The sequence below is a fragment of the Rana temporaria genome, chromosome 10, assembly GCF_905171775.1.
Source record: "Rana temporaria chromosome 10, aRanTem1.1, whole genome shotgun sequence".
NCBI classification, from domain to species: domain Eukaryota; kingdom Metazoa; phylum Chordata; class Amphibia; order Anura; family Ranidae; genus Rana; species Rana temporaria.
The window spans coordinates 102,402,373-102,420,244 of NC_053498.1; the positions used below are offsets into that span (position 1 = coordinate 102,402,373).

At 47.1% G+C, this 17,872-nt stretch overlaps 1 protein-coding gene across 1 annotated transcript in view; it reads left to right on the plus strand.

Moving 5' to 3' along the window:
* The first annotated feature begins 523 nt into the window (after window positions 1–523).
* Window positions 524–17,872, plus strand: part of LOC120915405 — a 47,957-nt gene continuing 30,608 nt past the window's right edge. Inside the window, exons 1-2 of the mRNA XM_040325878.1 lie at window positions 524–709; window positions 8,514–8,607. Of these exons, the coding sequence (XP_040181812.1) occupies window positions 696–709; window positions 8,514–8,607 (108 nt within the window). The 5' untranslated portion in view covers window positions 524–695. The remainder of the gene's footprint in view (window positions 710–8,513; window positions 8,608–17,872) is intronic.

The window sequence follows — 17,872 nt, forward strand, 5'->3', positions numbered from 1 at the left end:
TTACGTAAACGGCGTATCTTTACTGCGACGGCAAGCGTACGTTCGTGAATAGGCGTATCTCGCTGATTTACGCATTCTAGGCGTAAATCAACGTACACGCCCCTAGCGGCCAGCGTAAATAGACAGCTAAGATACGCCGGCGCCGGCGGTCGTATCTTAGCTACATTTAAGCGTATCTCAATTTGAGAATACACTTAAATATACGACGGCGCAGATTCGGAGTTACGACGGCGTATCTACTGATATGCCGTCGTATCTCTACCTGAATCTGGGTATAAAAATGTAACACAAACGTGAAAAGGCCCTAATAAATAAAACGTAAAATAACTTGAAGGGCATCCGGGGTGCGTTTTTAACACATTTTATAGGCTCGTCGGTTGGTGTTAGTGTTGAATTTTTTTGCAAGCATGAAGTTATCCTGACAATGTAGAGAATGTGATTTCCTGGAATCAGCCTGACCCATAACTCTGCCACCCATACATTCCTGGTGTGCCCAGCATTGCTATGGGTCACCCTCCAGTCAGCTCTCTATACACAACAAGGAAGTGGAGGAGATCCTGCAGACTACATGTCCCATGATGCACCGGGAGCCCAGCTAGCAGGCCAGGCACAGACACAATCCGGGAATAGATCGCTAGCCCTGGGGGCCGTGCACAGCTGATCGCGGCGGCCGTGTGTCCGGATTTGGTCGCACCATGGACGATCACAGGTATATACCGGGGAGGGGGTCACATGGGCGGCTGGAGGGTGACAGCACCACCTCCGGGGTGTGCAGCATATACCGCCTGTACAGATGAGGGGTGCATGGCTTTACTGATCACCCACAGCAACCAATCAGACTCTGGTGAGGTCTGCTTGGGGGGGGGGGTCATCATGGTAGCCGTACACAGCAATGAACCCGATCGATCAATGTCCAATTCAACCATTACGATCCAATCAGACATCGCAAGCGAGACGAGAATGGGACGATCAACGACACATAGTGACTTTTTCATCGACTCATGTTGATCGGTTGTGGCAGGAAAAAACTGATTGTATCGGGTCTATCGATGGCATTTTTACAAATGGTGGACCGAAATAGGACAGTTTAAAAAAAAAAATATATATATATATATATATATATATATATATATATATATATATATTTGTATAATATTAGATTTTTTTAATATATAGTTCTTGTAGTGTTTTTGCGTTAAAAATAGCGTGAGAAAATTCCAAGAAAAATGCATCCCTTTAAATTCTATATCTGTCTTCACACAGGGCCGTTACACTTCCATTGACGCATTTTTGGTGCATATTCGGTCAGTTACAAAAATGCACCTCCCCATTGAAATCGCGGTAAAATCGTGCAAATTTTACGTTAGCCGCGATCGGCATCTTTTTTTCTATCAGCAAAACATTGATAACCCTATATCGGCGCATTCCTTAATTTTTACAGTCAGTCTACATGTAGGGGCGCAAAAACGCCATCAGTCGCCTTTCAGCAAATTTTTTAATTTAAATTTTTTCCACCACAGCTGTCGCTCAGCGATGTCATTTTATGTCCCGGGTGAATAATGTCCTCTTCGATTGTTTTGTTGATCGGTTTTATTGCCCTGTGCGTGGCCGCTAATCATAATGATGATAAAGTGCCCAGGCTGTGGAGGAGGAAGGTGGCGTCCCTACCAGCATTTTAGTGCGTCCAGATTGGACGGTTACAGCGTCCAACCCCTCCACCTGTCACAGCCTATGATGGGGCTGAATGCTGTACGGAGTGGTGCTGGTGACTTGTCGTTAAGGTTCCCCTATCGAGATGGTTCCTGTAAGGACTGCGCAGGCGCAATCCTTGCCGACAGAAATTGCCGAACCTCAGGCCTGCATCCAGGCTCATTCCTTAACATTACCGTGGATTGGAGGATGTTAAAAAAAGAGCCAGGAGGCCGAGCGAGCACAGCGAGCCCGACTGGCCACTTTCCTCAAATTCCACGTTGCCCTGGATGCCGGCCGAGGTTCGGAGATTTCCGTCGGCAAGGATTGCGCCTGCGCAGTCCTTACAGGAACCATCTCGATAGCCGGAACCATATCGTCAGATCACCGGCATTCAGGGAATGTAGAGGACACCCACCACTCAGAGTGAAACTTCTTTGGGGAAGCTGCGGCTGGCCTGCAGACATGTGATTCCTGTTGCTGTTTTCGTCTCCGTTAGGTAGAGTCGCCTCCCTGTCCTGTTTATCACCTAAAATTCAAGTAAAATAAATTCCCACATTTTGGGTTGACACCAGATTGGGAATAGAGGGAAAATCTTCCAATGGGAACACCAGTTCTACTGACCCACCATGACTCCCTCACTTTGGAGGGATTTCCTCTCACTTCCTTGCCTATGGGACAAGAAGTGAAAGGAAATCTCCCCAATGGGGACACAGATGGTAAAAAAAAAAAACTGACAGGGTCGTGAATAAGGGGGGTACTACTGGTCCTCTTGTACAGGGCCTGGGCCAGCAGGGTGGCTCTCTCTGCAGCAGCTGAAAGCTGGTATCCTCTCCTCTCCCTCCCGCTGGTTTTCAGCTGCTGCAGGGAGAGTCATACAAGGGATCGGTACCAGTAATTGCCGCACTGATCACCCTCCCTCCGCATCATATTTTTCCCCCTGTGACCAGGCCCCCTGCAGTGCTGCTGGCTTCCCTTCTATGTTCTGTTTACCAGCTCCTTCTTTGGTTAGATGAACACATTGAGTGATTGGTACTGATCCCACTCACTGTGTTTATTCATAACTAAAGCCTAGTAAACTGTTTTTTTTTTTAAGGGGGGGGGGGGGGGAACGGCCTGTCAGGTTGGCTGTATAGGGGCTCCGTGGTTTCTAACTCGTGACGCGCTGTATGCGACCGTCGGAAGGCTGTCAATCAAATGGGAACGCCCAGTCCCGAAGACCATACCCGGAAGCGGCGGGAGAACATCTATCTCAAAAAAGGTAAGTACTGCATTGATTTTAATCAAAACACCCGATTCTGCTTCACATAATTAGGCCCAATCTACTGTTAAAAAATGTTTTTCGGGTGAACCCCCGCTTTAAGGCAAAATGCTGGGAACTCTAAAGTAAGTGGGAGGTTTGGTGAGAAAATGTTCCCCTTTACACCAGAGTCCACAGCATTCCCCCTTAAAAAAATGTTTTGTTTTTAAGCCGCTAAAGTGTTCGGGTTTGGCTTGAAGAAAAGGTGGCAACCCTACCTCAGGGCCCACTAACAGGTCAGGTTTGCAAGATATCTGAAATACATCACAGGTGATATCATTTGCTTCTTAGTGATTGCAGTATTCTAGTCTGCATCTCCCCAAGGTAATACATAAAACCTGGCCTGTTAGTGGGCCCTGAGGACAGGGTTGATGACCACTGGTTTAGGGCACTGTGCATTCAGGGGAGAATGTCTGGAACAGAGGCTTTCTTCTAAAACACTAGGAGGGTCTCAGAGCACCTTGAGGACTCCATGTGTAAGAGGCCTAAGGATATACTCATACTGGGCATGGTTGACCCAAAGCAGGCCCATGTTTGATTGTCCCCTGCTGGTCTGTGCACAACACCATCCTTGAAAGGAAGCGTTCCAGGTACTCTTGCGCCACTCCCTCTATGGTGCTGGCGACCACCGCGTTCCTGGCTTCTGTGTTCAGTAATCTATGGAGCGCTCTGTAAAAATAACAGATAAAATTGTCACTTAGCCGCACCTTAATAATTGCTGGGAAGAAAAATATAAATAGTACTTCCTCAACCAAGCAATAAATACCGTCACCTCTAATACACTGCTTAAAGCGGGAGTTCACCCGAAAAAAATGTTTTAACATTAGATTGATGCTCATTTTGTGAAGGGGAATCGGGTAGTTTTTTTGAAATCAAAGCAGTACTAACCGTTTTAGAGAGCGATCTTCTCCGCCGCTTCCGGGTATGGTCTTCGGGACTGGGCGTTCCTATTTGATTGACAGTCTTCCGACAGTCGCATACATCGCGTCACGAGTAGCCGAAAGAAGCCGAACGTCGGTGCGGCTCTATACGGCGCCTGCGCACCGACGTTCGGCTACTTTCGGAAAATCGTGACGCGATGTATGCGACCGTCGGAAGCCTGTCAATCAAGTAGGAACGCCCAGTCCCGCAGCCCATACCCGGAAGCGGCGGAGAAGATGCATCTCTAAAACGGTAAGTACTGCTTCGATTGTAAAAAAAAAACACCCGATTCCTGACAACATCAGGGCATGCTCCTAATGAGACGACGGATGGTGTCCTGAGGTATTTCCTCCCAGATCTGGACCAGAGCATCACTGAGCTCCTGAACAGGCTAAGGTGCAACCTGGCGGGACCGGATGGACCGAAACATAATGTCCCCGAGGTGTTCTGGGGGCCATTCAATGGTATACATTTTTTCATCCTCCAGGAACTGGCTGCATGCCCTGCCACATGAGGCCGGGCATTATCGTGCACCAGGAGGAACCCAGGACCCACTGCACCAGCGTAGGGTCTGACAATGGGTCCAAGGATTTCATCCCGATACCTAATGGCAGTCAGGGTGCCATTGTGTAGCCTGTAGAGGTCTGTGTGTCCCTCCATGGATATGCCTCCCCAGACCATCACTGACCCACTACCAAACCAGTCATGCTGAACAATGTTACAGGCAGAAAAAAGTTCTACACGGCTTCTCCAGACCCTTTCACGTCTGTCACATATGCTCAGGGTGAACCTGCTCTCATCTGTGAAAAGCACAGGGCACCAGTGGCGGACCTGCCAATTCTGGTGTTCAATGGAAAATGCCAATCAAGCTCCACAGTGTCTGGCAGTGAGCACAGAGCACACTAGAGGACGTTGGGCCCTCAGGCCACCCCCATTAAGTCTGTTTCCAAATGTTTGGTCAGAGACATTCATACCAGTGGCCTGCTGGAGGTCATTTTGTAGGGCTCTGGCAGTGCTCATCCTGTTCCTCCTTGCACAAGGGAGCAGATACCGGTCCTGCTGATGGGTTAAGGCAGGGCTTGACAAATTTGCTTGGAATCTAGGAGCCAGCTAAAAAAGTTAGGAGCCAGAAAACGCGCCCCGTCCCGACGAGCTTGCGCGCAGAAGCGAACACATACGTGAGCAGCGACCGCATATGTAAACGGTGTTCAAACCACACATGTGAGGTATCGCCGCGATTGGTAGAGCAATAATTCTAGCCCTAGTCCTCCTCTGTAACTCAAAACATGCAACCTGTAGAGTTTTTTAAACGTCGCCTATGGAGATTTTAAAGGGTAAAAGTTTGACGCCATTCCACGAGCGGACGTAATTTTGAAGTGTGACATGTTGGGTATTAGGGGTGCAACGGATCAAAAAACTCACGGTTCGGATCGTTCCTCGGATCAGGAGTCACGGATCGGATCATTTTTCGGATCGGCAAAAAAAAAAAAATCTCCCCCACTGCAATATCCACATGTCCCCCACCAACTATGGTACCCCCTCGGTGCAGACACCCCCCCCTCCTCTCAGTATAGTGACCCCCCTCCTCTCAGGACAGTGACCCCCCAGCTCTCAGGACAGTGACCCCCCACCTCTCAGTACAGTGAACCCCCCTGCTGTCAGTACATTGACCCCCCTGCTCTCGGGACAGTGACCCCCCTGCTCTCGGGACAGTGACCCCCCTGCTCTCGGGACAGTGACCCCCCTGCTCTCGGGACAGTGACCCCCCTGCTCTCGGGACACTGACCCCCCTGCTCTCGGGACAGTGACCCCCCTCCTCTCGGGACAGTGGCCCCCCTCCTCTCGGGACAGTGGCCCCCCTCCTCTCGGGACAGTGGCCCCCCTCCTCTCGGGACAGTGACCCCCCTCCTCTCGGGACAGTGACCCCCCTCCTCTCGGGACAGTGACCCCCCTCCTCTCGGGACAGTGACCCCCCTCCTCTCGGGACAGTGACCCCCCTCCTCTCGGGACAGTGACCCCCCTCCTCTCGGGACAGTGACCCCCCTCCTCTCGGGACAGTGACCCCCCTCCTCTCGGGACAGTGACCCCCCCCTAGCTAGTACCGACAGACACTCCCCGAGCGGTGTGTCCCACGAGTGCGGGCTCCTCCTCTGTGGGTGTAAACAGAGGAGGGCCGCCGCCGGGTGTACCAAGATGGCCGTGGCTCCGGAGCTAGGCCGAAGCCGCAGCCTTTCCTAATGTTACGGCGGCGGCTCCGGAGCTAGGCCGAAGCCGCGGCCTTTCCTAGCGTTATGGTCACGACTCCGGAGCTAGGCCGAAGCCGCGGCCTTTCCTAGCGTTATGGTCACGGCTCCGGAGGTAGGCCGAAGCCGCGGCCATAACATTAGGAAAGGCTGCGGCTTCGGCCTAGCTCCGGAGCCGCCGCCGTCGTAACATTAGGAAAGGCCGCGGCTTCGGCCTAGCTCCGGAGCCGTGGCAATCCGCGGATCACAGTGTGTTCCGATCCGAAGGGGGTGACCCGTTCGGATCACGGATCAACTGTGATCCGTTGCACCCCTATTGGGTATCAATTTACTCAGGGTAACATTATCTTTCATAATATTAAAAAAAATGGGGATAACTTTACTGTTGTCTTATTTTAATTAAAAAAATAGTAATTTTTTCCCAAAAAAAGTGCGCTTGCAAGACCGCTGCGCAAATACGGCGTGACAGAAAGTATTGCAACGATCGCCATTTTATTCTCTAGGGTGTTAGGATAAAAAAATATATATAATGTTTGGGGGTTCTAATTAGAGGGAAGAAGATGGCAGTGAAAATAGTGAAAAATTACATTAGAATTGCTGTTTAACTTGTAATGCTTAACTTGTAATACCAACGGCCACCACCAGATGGCGCCTTACACATCTGGTGGTAATAACTTGTAATACCAACGGCTCGCCCCCCTTCCAAGCCAAGTCACCAGGACCCTATTTCTAGTCGCCATGGCGACCTGGCGCCCGGGATTTGTCGAGCCATGGGTTAAGGCAGGGCTTGACATATTTGCTTGGAGTCTAGGAGCCAGTTAGAAGCCAGGAACGCGCCCCTTCCCGCTGAGCTTGCACGCAGAAGCAAATGCATACGTGAGTAGCGCCTGCATATGAAAGCGGTGTTCAAACCACACATGTGAGGTATCGCCGCGATTGGTAGAGCGAGAGCAATAATTCTAGCCCCAGACCTCCTCTGTAACTCAAAACGTGCAACCTGTAGATTTTTTTTAAACGTCACCTATAGAGATTTTAAAGGGTAAAAGTTTGTCGCCATTCCACGAACGGACGCAAATTAAAAGCCTGGCATGTTGGGTATCTATTTACTCGGCATAACATTTTCTTTTACAATATAAAAAAAAATGGGCTAACTACTGGTGTCTTGTTTTTTAATTTTAATTTTTTTTATTTTTTCCCAAAAAAGTGTGCTTGTAAGACCGCTACGCAAATACGGTGTGACAGAAAGTATTGCAACGGCCGCTATTTTATTCTCTAGGGTGTTAGAATAAAAAATATATATAATGTTTGGGGGTTTCTAATTAGAAGGAACTAAATGGCAGTGAAAACAGACAGAGGAAGCTCCATTAGTATTGATGGTTGTCTTGTCATACCAACGGCCATGAAAATCTCCCAGTGTGCATTGCTCCTAATACGCCGCAAGGACGTATTGGTTTTGACGTGAACGTAAATGACGTCCAGCCCCATTCACGGACGAGTTACGCAAACGACGTAAAATTTTCAAATTTCGTCACGGGAACAACGGCCATACTTAACATTGGTACGCCGCACTTATGCCACCATATAGCAGGGGTAACTATACGCCGGGAAAAGAATAACGTAAACGGCGTAACTTTACTGCGTCGGCCAGGCGTACATTCGGGAATTCGCGTATCTAGCTAATTTGCATACTCGACGCGGAATTTGACGGAAGCGCCACCTAGCGGCCAGCGTAAATATGCAGTTACGATACGACGTTGTAACACAGTTACTCCAGTCTGATCTATGGGAAATCTATGCGTAACGGATTCTAAGAATCAGGCGCATAGATACGACCGCGCAACTCAGAGATACGACGGCGTATCTGGAGAATCTGGCCCAATATATATTTCCTATTTTTTATCTTCCCACTTGGGTCCACCGCTCCTCCACATCTTCTGTAATTGTATGCACAGTGAGACTGACTGCGTCATTTATTGGCCTGCGCAATATGCTTGAATATACTGTATAGATATAGAACAGTGATGGCGAACCTTGGCACCCCAGATGTTTTGGAACTACATTTCCCATGATGCACATGTACTCTGCAGTGTAGGTGAGTATCATGGGAAATGTAGTTCCAAAACATCTGGGGTGCCAAGGTTTGGCATCACCGATATAAAACATTTACCGTAGACTTTCACTTTAACTGAACCCCAATGGGCAGCATTTCTCTCGGTCCCCTTGTAAGCAGCTCTTTGCCGTGTTTAGAGGATTGTTGTATCTGTATGGTCGCAGCTTTGTACCAGCCTGTAGGGTCCCTTAGTTCAGATTGTTTTGTATCATTAATGTAACTCGAGTAAATTGTTTTTTCCCTTCCACAGGCCGGTCATGTCGCAAAGCAGCGATTCTTGTGATGTGCCTTTGCCAAATCTTCAACCACGACACCAGGAGCTGATCCCTACGCCGTTTGGTCCCGTAAGTACCTATCAGAGGTCTGGTATCACATGCCATGGAACTACAAGAGAAGCTGCTGTCAGTGAAAGCCAATCAAATGTTTCATTTTCTAACCTACACAAAGGTATTGATTGCTGGAAGATGATTGGTTGCCCTGACACAGCCACTTCCCCTTTCGTTATTTATGATATCAGTGCATTATAAACAGCAACATGAAATCTAATTTTTATGACTTTCAAGCGGAGGTCCACACAAAATCATAACTTAAAGGGGTTGTAAAGGTAACAAATGTTTTCCCTAAATAGCTTCCTTTACCTTAGTGCAGTCCTCCTTCACTTACCTCATCCTTCCATTTTGCTTTTAAATGTCCTTATTTCTTCTGAGAAATCCTCACTTCCTGTTCTTCTGTCTAACTACACGCAGTAATGCAAGGCTTTCTCCCTGGTGTGGAGTGTCAGGACGCCCACTAACACAGCTCCTTTCTCTATCTGCAACGTAGAGGGCATCCTGACCCTCCTGCTCGCCCCCTCCCCCCCTCAAGGGAGGGGGCGAGCATGACACTCCACACCAGGTAGAAAGCCTTGCATTACTGTGTGGAGTTACAGACAGAAGAACAGGAAGTGGTAGAGGCACAGAGACTACCTTGATTAAAGTTAAAGCGGGGGTTCACCCTATCGACGGGAAAAAAAAATTTTTTTTTTATTTTACCTTAAAATCAGGCATTGTAGCGCGAGCTACAGTATGCCTGTCCCGAATTTTTTACCGCCGTACTCACCTTGTAGTCGTCCATCGAAGATTCCGGGGAATGGGCGTGCCTATGGAGACGGAGGATGATTGACGGCCGGCTCTGGCGCGTCACGCTTCTCCGGAAATAGCCGAAATAGGCTTGGTCTTCACGACGCGTGCGCATAGCCTGTGCGCAGGCGCCGTGAAGAGCCGAGACCTACTCCGGCTGTCTTCGGGGAGAGTGACGTGCCAGGGCCGGCCGTCAATCATCCTCCCTCTCCATAGGCACGCCCATTCCCCGCGGGAGCCGGAATTTACGATGGACGACTACAAGGTGAGTACGGGGTTAAAAAAATCGGGACAGGCATACTGTAGCTCGCGCTACAATGCCTGTCTCGATGGTAAAATGTGTCGGGGGGGGGTGAACTACCGCTTTAAGGATGACTGCCTATGGGCCATGGACAGCGATGAGGCTTCAGCGTTAATACTGTTGGATTTGTCGGCTGCATTTGACACTGTAGATCATGCCAGACTTCTGGAAAGGCTGGTGTCTGTGGCCGGGCTTGAGGGCATGGCACTGACATGGATGGCCTCATTCCTGCAGAATAGAACTCAGAGGGTAAGACTAGGGACGTATTATTCATCTAATAGCCCCTTGTCCTGCGGGGTTCCTCAGGGTTCGGCGCTATCGCCGATATTATTTAATATCTACATAAGGCCGCTACTATATATTATTCGGCGCCATAATCTTAGCTTTCACATTTATGCAGACGATACGCAGATTTATTTTAAGCTGCCTAAAAATGAGGAAGTCCAGGTAGATTTGGCATCCTGCCTGGAGGAAATACAGTCCTGGATGGGAGCCAATTATTTAAAACTTAATGGCTCAAAAACAGAATGTATTATTATTAGTAATCAGAGCAAAACCAGTTTGACTGATTTTCCTTCTTGGCTGGTTTCGTTTATGCCATCCCCGACCCTGGCTACCCAGGTTCGGGACTTGGGAATCATTGTGGATTCCAAATTGTCATTGAAGGCGCAGGTAAATCAGGTGGTAAGCGTATGTTACTACCATCTGAAACTCCTGCGTTCTACATTGCATTTCATTGACGAGGTGGACAAAGTCCACGTGATTAATGCTTTTATTGGTAGTCGTCTGGACTATTGTAACGCGTTATACATGGGGTGTTCAAAAACCCTTCTGCATAAGCTCCAACTGATCCAAAATGCTGCAGCTAGGTTATTAACGGGTGTGGGTCGTCGGGACCATATTACACCTTCTCTGAAAGCCCTGCATTGGCTACCGGTTGCTGAACGGGTTTTGTTCAAAGTGGGTTGTATCGTCCACAAAGCTATCCATAAGATAGGCCCAGGGTATTTGCAAGAAAAATGTACCTGCTACGTTCCCAACAGATCACTGAGATCTGCTGATCAGGCCAATCTGACTGTCCCTAAATTTAGAAGAACTAAATGTGGAGGGAGGATGCTGGATGCGCAGGGTTCAATATTCTGGAACTCTCTACCTCTATACATAAGATGTGAGAAGGATTTATTAAAATTCAGGAAGTTTTTAAAAACTTTTTTATTTTTTCAAGTGTATGGCCCTAATTAGGGTAAGATATTCGTATGTTTAGTTCTTTTAAATGTTATTATGTGGTTTTATATTGTTATCTTACAGTGAGGAGAGATGTGTATTGTACTTGTATATGTTGGTTCTATGAGCGCATCGAGGCCTTCTGGTAATGACTGTGCTCCCAATAAGCATTTAACCACTTCGTTACTGGCCCATAGTCCAATGACGTCCTGTTTTTAAAGATGGATATCTCAGTAACGGCAGCAGCTGCTGCCACAACTGAGGTATCCATCTTTAGTGCCGACGGTCCTGTACACGATAACGGCGGTCTCCGCGGCGAATTCGCCGCGAGATCGCCGTTATCGGTGGCGGGAGAGGGCCCCCCCCCCCCTCCCGCCGCTGTCCCGCGCCCTCCGCCGCTTACCGGAGCCGTCGGTAGCGGCGGAGGGGATCGCGACCATCCGGCAGCTGAGCGGGGACGAGACTGAAGGAAAAATCTCCTTCGCCCGTCCCCCATAGCTCTGCTGGGCGGAAGTGACGTCAAAACGTCAGTCCCGCCCAGCCTCTTAAAGAGACATTTTTTTTTTGTCATTTGAAAAAATGACATTTCCAAATTTTTTTTTTTTTTTTTGCATTTAAGCCCAAATATTAGATCTGAGGTCTTTTTGACCCCAGATCTCATATTTAAGAGGACCTGTCATGCTTTTTTCTATTACAAGGGATGTTTACATTCCTTGTAATAGGAATAAAAGTGATAATTTTTTTATTTTTTTTTATTTCAGTGTTAAAAATTGTAAAATAATTAAAAATAAATGCGAAAAGCAAAAAAAAAATTTTTTAAAGCGCCCCGTCCCGACGAGCTCGCGCGTAGAAGCGAACGTATACGCGAGTAGCGCCGACATATGAAAACGGTATTCAAACCACACAAGTGAGGTATCGCCGCGATCGTTAGAGCGAGAGCAATAATTCTAGCCCTAGGCCTACTCTGTAACTCAAAAAATGCAGCCTGTAGAATTTTTTAAACGTCGCCTATCAAGATTTTTAAGGGTAAAAGTTTGACGCCATGCCACGAGCGGGCGCAATTTTTAAGCGTGACATGTTGGGTATCATTTTACTCGGCGTAACATTATCTTTCACAATATATAAAAAAATTGGGCCAAATTTATTGTTGTGTTATTTTTTAATTTAAAAAAGTGAATTTTTTCCAAAAAAAGTGCGCTTGTAAGACCGCTGCGCAAATACGGTGTGACAAAAAGTATTGCAATGACTGCCATTTTATTCTCTAGGGTGTTAGAAAAAAATATATATATAATGTTTGGGGGTTTTAAGTAATATTCTAGCAAAAAAAAATGTTTTAGTCTCGTAAACACTGAATCTGAAAAACAGGCTCGGTAACGAAGTGGTTAAATAAATAAATAAATAAATAAATAAATTAAAAAGCAAAATGGAAGGATGAGGTAAGTGAAGGAGGACTGCACTAAGGTAAAGGAAGCTATTTAGGGAAAACATTTTTTACCTTTATAACCCCTTTTTAATCCTATCCTCTTTGGTTCATTACATAAATGACCCCAAAAAAAAATGTTTGTGCTGTAATTACCTTAAAATTGAAGTTCATTGTGATACTTCCTGTCTCTCACTCCCGCGGGAGTAGGCGTGTATATGGCTTTTTTCCCCGGCGCCGTACTGTCTCCTGGAAGCTTAATGTCAGGCTTCCCAAGAGTCAGGGAGGAACGCCGCCTTGTGAATTCTCGAGAGATCTAGAAACCGGAAGTGACACTTTTTTATTTTTTTATTGGTTTGGTTACCATCACAACGGGCGGGAACTTCCGCCGCCGCCTGTTGTGATGGCAACCTTCATTGTGTACGGTGCTCCGCACGGTACACAATGAGAATGCGTGGGAATGAGCGGTGAATGCTGGGAGATAAGCATTTACCACATCACGAAAAACAATGCTTGTGGGCTTCACATGCCCACAAGCAATATGGAACCAGCCATCATTCGTTTTTATAGGTTACTTTTGTATGCAAAAACAGACACCAGGCAAGTGATTTATTAAATGTCAGCAGCTACAGTATTTAAGGGCTGCCTGGAGCTATAAAACTGGTATAAAGTGGAGTGATTAGGCGTAATTTGACTAAAAACTGTTAAACTGCAATCGGACTTCAAAATCCGAACTGCAGATCTGAATGATTTTTCCAGGTTTATGACTATGACTAGCTTTTTTAGAAGAAGAGTTCAGCAATAACGGCCTACTCGTTTCTCACTGTTGCATCAATAAGAAGATGGACACTTTCCAGAGCTTTCATTGCTTCATTCTGAGATGTTGTAAACTCTGTATAGAGTGGTCACTGATCGGAGAAAAGGGAAGGAAGGGGCCGCAGCTCACACCCTGCATGCGCTGTCATCTAATCCTAAGAGGAAGATTGCAATGTGGATAAAGATCTGCTTGTCATACATGGGAAGTGGTCTCCTATGATGGTGGGTGGGGGGCACATCTGCCAACACTTAGGCCCCTTTCACATTGAGGCGTTTTTCATGCGGTACAGCGCTAAAAATAGTGCTGCTATACCGCATGAAAAATCATGCCCTGTAGTGTTCAATGTGAAAGCCCGAAGGCTTTCACATTGAAGCGGTGCGCTAGCAGGAGCGCTCCAAAAGTCCTGCTAGCCGCATCTTTACCGCGGTATAGGAGCGGTGTGTTCACCGCTCCTATACCGCGCCTTCCCATTGAAATCAATGGGAGAGCGCGGTAATACCGTGACATTAACCCTTTTTCGGCCGCTAGCGGGGGTTAAAACCTCACCGCTAGCGCCCGAATATCGCGGTAAATACGACGGTATAGCCGCGCTACAAATAGCGCAGCTATACCGTCACCGCGGCTGCACGCCTCAATGTGAAAGCAGCCTTAGTAGCACTAGGATCCACCGCTGATTCTAGTTCCGTTAAAATAAACTACAGTGACAAGCATCTAAAGCAGGGGTCTCCAAACTGCGGCCCGAGGGCCAGATGTGGCCCTTTGCTAGCTTCTATCCGGCCCTTGGGCACTATTCCTTCCACTGATATGGGGCACTACCCCCCCTATTGACCACCAATCCTGAGGCCATATTTATTCTCACTGATGCCAACATTTTTTGCCCCTGCTGGTCACAATCCGGCCCTCCTAAAGTCTAAAGGACAATAAACTGGCCCTTTGTTTAAAAAGTTTGGAGACCCCTGATCTAAAGCCAAAACCAAAATGTGTCTCTGATTTTAAATAGTGTGTAGCGCACAGGTGTCAAACACAAGGCCCCCGGGCCTTTCCGGCCCTCCAGGCCATTTCATGTGGCCCTTGCACCTCTCCTGCAGCCGCAGAAGAGCACCAGCCCTCCTCTAGTCCTCCTCCAGACCCTTACTTTCTGCTTTTAACCACTTCCATACCATGCACTTACGCACCTTCCCGCCCAAGCCAATTTTCAGCTTTCAGCACTGTCGCAATTTGAATGACAATTGCGCGGTCATGCTACACTGTACCCAAATGAAATTTTTATCATTTTTTTCCCACAAATAGAGCTTTCTTTTGGTGGTATTTGATCACCTCTGCGGCCGGTACTTTTAGCAGAGAAGTAGCACCCATTTAGACTTTTTCTAAGCTTTCCTGAAATTGGGGAAGTAGCTGGGAATTAGCGAAGTGACTCATTCTTATATATAGCATTTACTAAGTGTTTTTCTCATCATGTGGCAGTCATGACATACCTGACCTCATGGCTTACTGAACTGAAGGGACTTACTCACTGACGCTGAAGGCTCCAAGTGAGAGAATACAAATGGCAGAGATTATCGGGTTCATTTCTCACATTTTCATATTAGATTGCATTGGTAAATGTGTAAATCCAGTGTGAAAGTCTTGTGAATCTTTTGTGTGAAGCTAAGAGTGTTTCCTAAACATCTTTTACCACTAGAGGGCGACATTTGTTTATATTTTCGTTGGACAGCCACTGATATGGCGATCAGGAGAAACAAGTATTTTAATGTGAATTTTTCATCAGATTTTGGCCCGGTTCACACTGATGCGGTGCGGGAACCACAGCGATTCCTGTACCACATCAGAATCACAGGCAGTTCACACTGTGCTCTGCGGACTGCTGAAGGTGACAATATAAAGTTAATGACGCTCCCAAATCGGTTAGCAGAATGCAGTGCAAACTGTGGAATCGAATCGCATGGGTCTGATCACCCATGCGATCTGATTCCAGTGCGGACAAAAATAAGGCTCCTGTGCGTCTTTAGTGCAAATTGAGCCATACATATAGGTAGATTCACAAAGAGTTAGGCCGGCTTATCAGTAGATAAGCCGACCTAACTCAGAATCTACGCCGCCGTATGTTTAAGCGTATGCTCAAACAGAGATACGCTTAAACATATCTAAGATAGGACGGCTTGCGCCGTCCTATCTTAGATTGCAATTTTTCGGATGGCCGCTAGGTGGCGCTTCCATTGCGGCCGGCGTAGAATATGTAAATGAGTTTCTACGTCGATTCCCGAACGTACGCCCAGCCGCCGCAGTCGCTTTACGCCGTTTCCGTAAGGCCTTAGGCGGCCTAAAGTTATTCCACCTATGAGGTGGAATAACAATGTTAAAGTATGGCCGCCTTTCCCGCCGCGAGGTTCGAATTTTTTACGTTGTTTGCTTAAGTCGTCCGCGAATCGGGATTTACATCATTTACGTCCACGTCAAAATCAATAGGCCCGTACGGCGTACTTAGCCGCAATGCGCACTGGGAAATGTAGGCGCCCGGCGCATGCGCAGTAGCAAAAAACGTCAAAAACGTGAGGTCAAGCCTCATTACCATACAACACGCCCCCCTCCAACCCATTTGAATTAGGCGCCCGCCGCGTTTACACTACGCCGCCCTAAGTAAGGAGGTAAGTGGCTTGAGAATCATGTACTTGCCTCTCTTACTTAAAGGAGTTCTCTGAGCTAAAACTTTTAACCCCCGCTGTGCCCGGGCTGTAAAACTATACAAAATAAACTTTCACTTACCTACATACGATCCCCCGTTGTTCCGATATCGCCGTCCCGTTCTCCGGTCCCGGTCTCTTCCACTTCCTGGGGGTCGGTGACTCACAGTGCGCTCAGCCTATCAGCGGCCGCGACGGGACATTGCTGCGGCTGCTGATAGGCTGAGCGCACTGTGAGTCACCGACCCCCAGGAAGTGGAAGAGACCGGGACCGGAGAACGGGACGGCGATATCGGAACAACGGGGGATCGTAGGCAGGTAAGTGAAGGTTTATTTTGTATAGTTTTACAGCCCGGGCACAGCGGGGGTTAAAAGTTTTAGCTCGGAGAACTCCTTTAAGGCGGCGTAGTGTAAACACGCTAGGCTACGCCGACCTAGTTTTGCGCGCTCCTACCTGAATCTACCCAATAATATATAGCTCCATTCACACTGCACTAAATTAGCATGTAATTTGTACAGGAATATTTGCTACACTTAGAGACGCCTCTCTTCTCTTTTATACTCTGTAGCTCCTGTTGGATTTTGCTTCTAATCCCCTTGTGGAAGCTTCCATTTGTGGATGGAAATTTTATGGTTACACAACCAATCACATTCCTATAATCTTTTATATGGACTATAGAATAAATGGTTGTAGAACAAATCATTTGAGTTTCCATTATTTCCTATGGGAAAATTTGCTTTGATCTACAAGTGCTTTGGATTGCAAGCATGTTTCTGGAACGAATTATGCTCGCAATCCAAGGTTTTACTGTATTAGATATGGACATGGATATGCGCATGATCAAAAACGACAAAAAGGCTTTGTCTTACGAGAATTTTTGTACTATCCTTGGTTCTGACTTGTTGTGAAACGTCGAGGAAAACTGGCCAATCGTTTGCCCGATTTTCTCATAGTGTGTATGGGGCATAATGGTGTACAAGAGTTCTCATTTTGCCTGTGTTCAGTTTCCGTGACGCATGACTGGCTTACAGATCATTTATCAATCGAGGTTTGCACAGATCCAATACTTTTAGACCCCTTTCACACGTTGCTTTTTTGAGGCGCTTTGGCGTTAAAAAAATCGCCTGAAAGAAGCCTCATCCGCAATCTCAATGTGAAAGTCGGAGTGCTTTTCAATGCCCTTTCACACTGCCAGCGCCCAAAAAATACTGATAAAGCTCCGCTAAGTGCCCTTTCACACAGTGTAGCGTTTTTCAGGCTCTTTGGCATTAAAAAAGCACCTCAATGGGAAGGGGCGCTTTAGGAGCGGTGTGTGTATTCAACACTCCTAAAGCGCTGCAAAGAAGCTGCTTGTAGGACTTTTTTGATGCCCTGCCAGCGCAGCGCCTCAGTGTGAAAGCACTAGGGCTTTCACATTGGGATTGCAGATGAGGCTTCTTTCAGGCATTTACAGGCGCTTTGTTTTAACGCTAAGACCCCTTTCACACTGGAGCGTTTTTCAGGCGCTTTAGTGTGAAAGCACTTGGGCTTTCACATTGGGATTGCAGATGCAGCTTCTTTCAGGAGCTTTTTTTTAACGCTAAAGCACCTGAAAAATGCCCCAGTGTGAAAGGGGTCTTAGTAGAGCTGCACAATTCTGGTCAAAATGAGAATCGCGATTCTTTTGCTTAGACTAAAGATCACGATTCTCTCACGATTCTCAAAAACTGAATGCCAGAACCCCCCCCCCAAATAAATAAATAAACCTGTGATTTATCCGAAAATATGAATATATAAAAAAAAAAAAACAGTGATATGTCTATAATGTTAAAGACCATATAACTCATATGAAAAAAGCAGAATCAAATCAGATTCTGCTTTTTTCATAGGAGTTATATGGTCTTTAACATTATAGACATATCACTGGTCTCTTTTTTTTTATACATCAGAAGCAGTACCACCAGCAACCATTGGGTGGCGCATGGATACACAGTTGTACAAAACTGTGAGAGAAGCCCAGGCATCCATCCAGCGGCGCAGGCTGCCGATGTTGGTTTTTCTGATATCG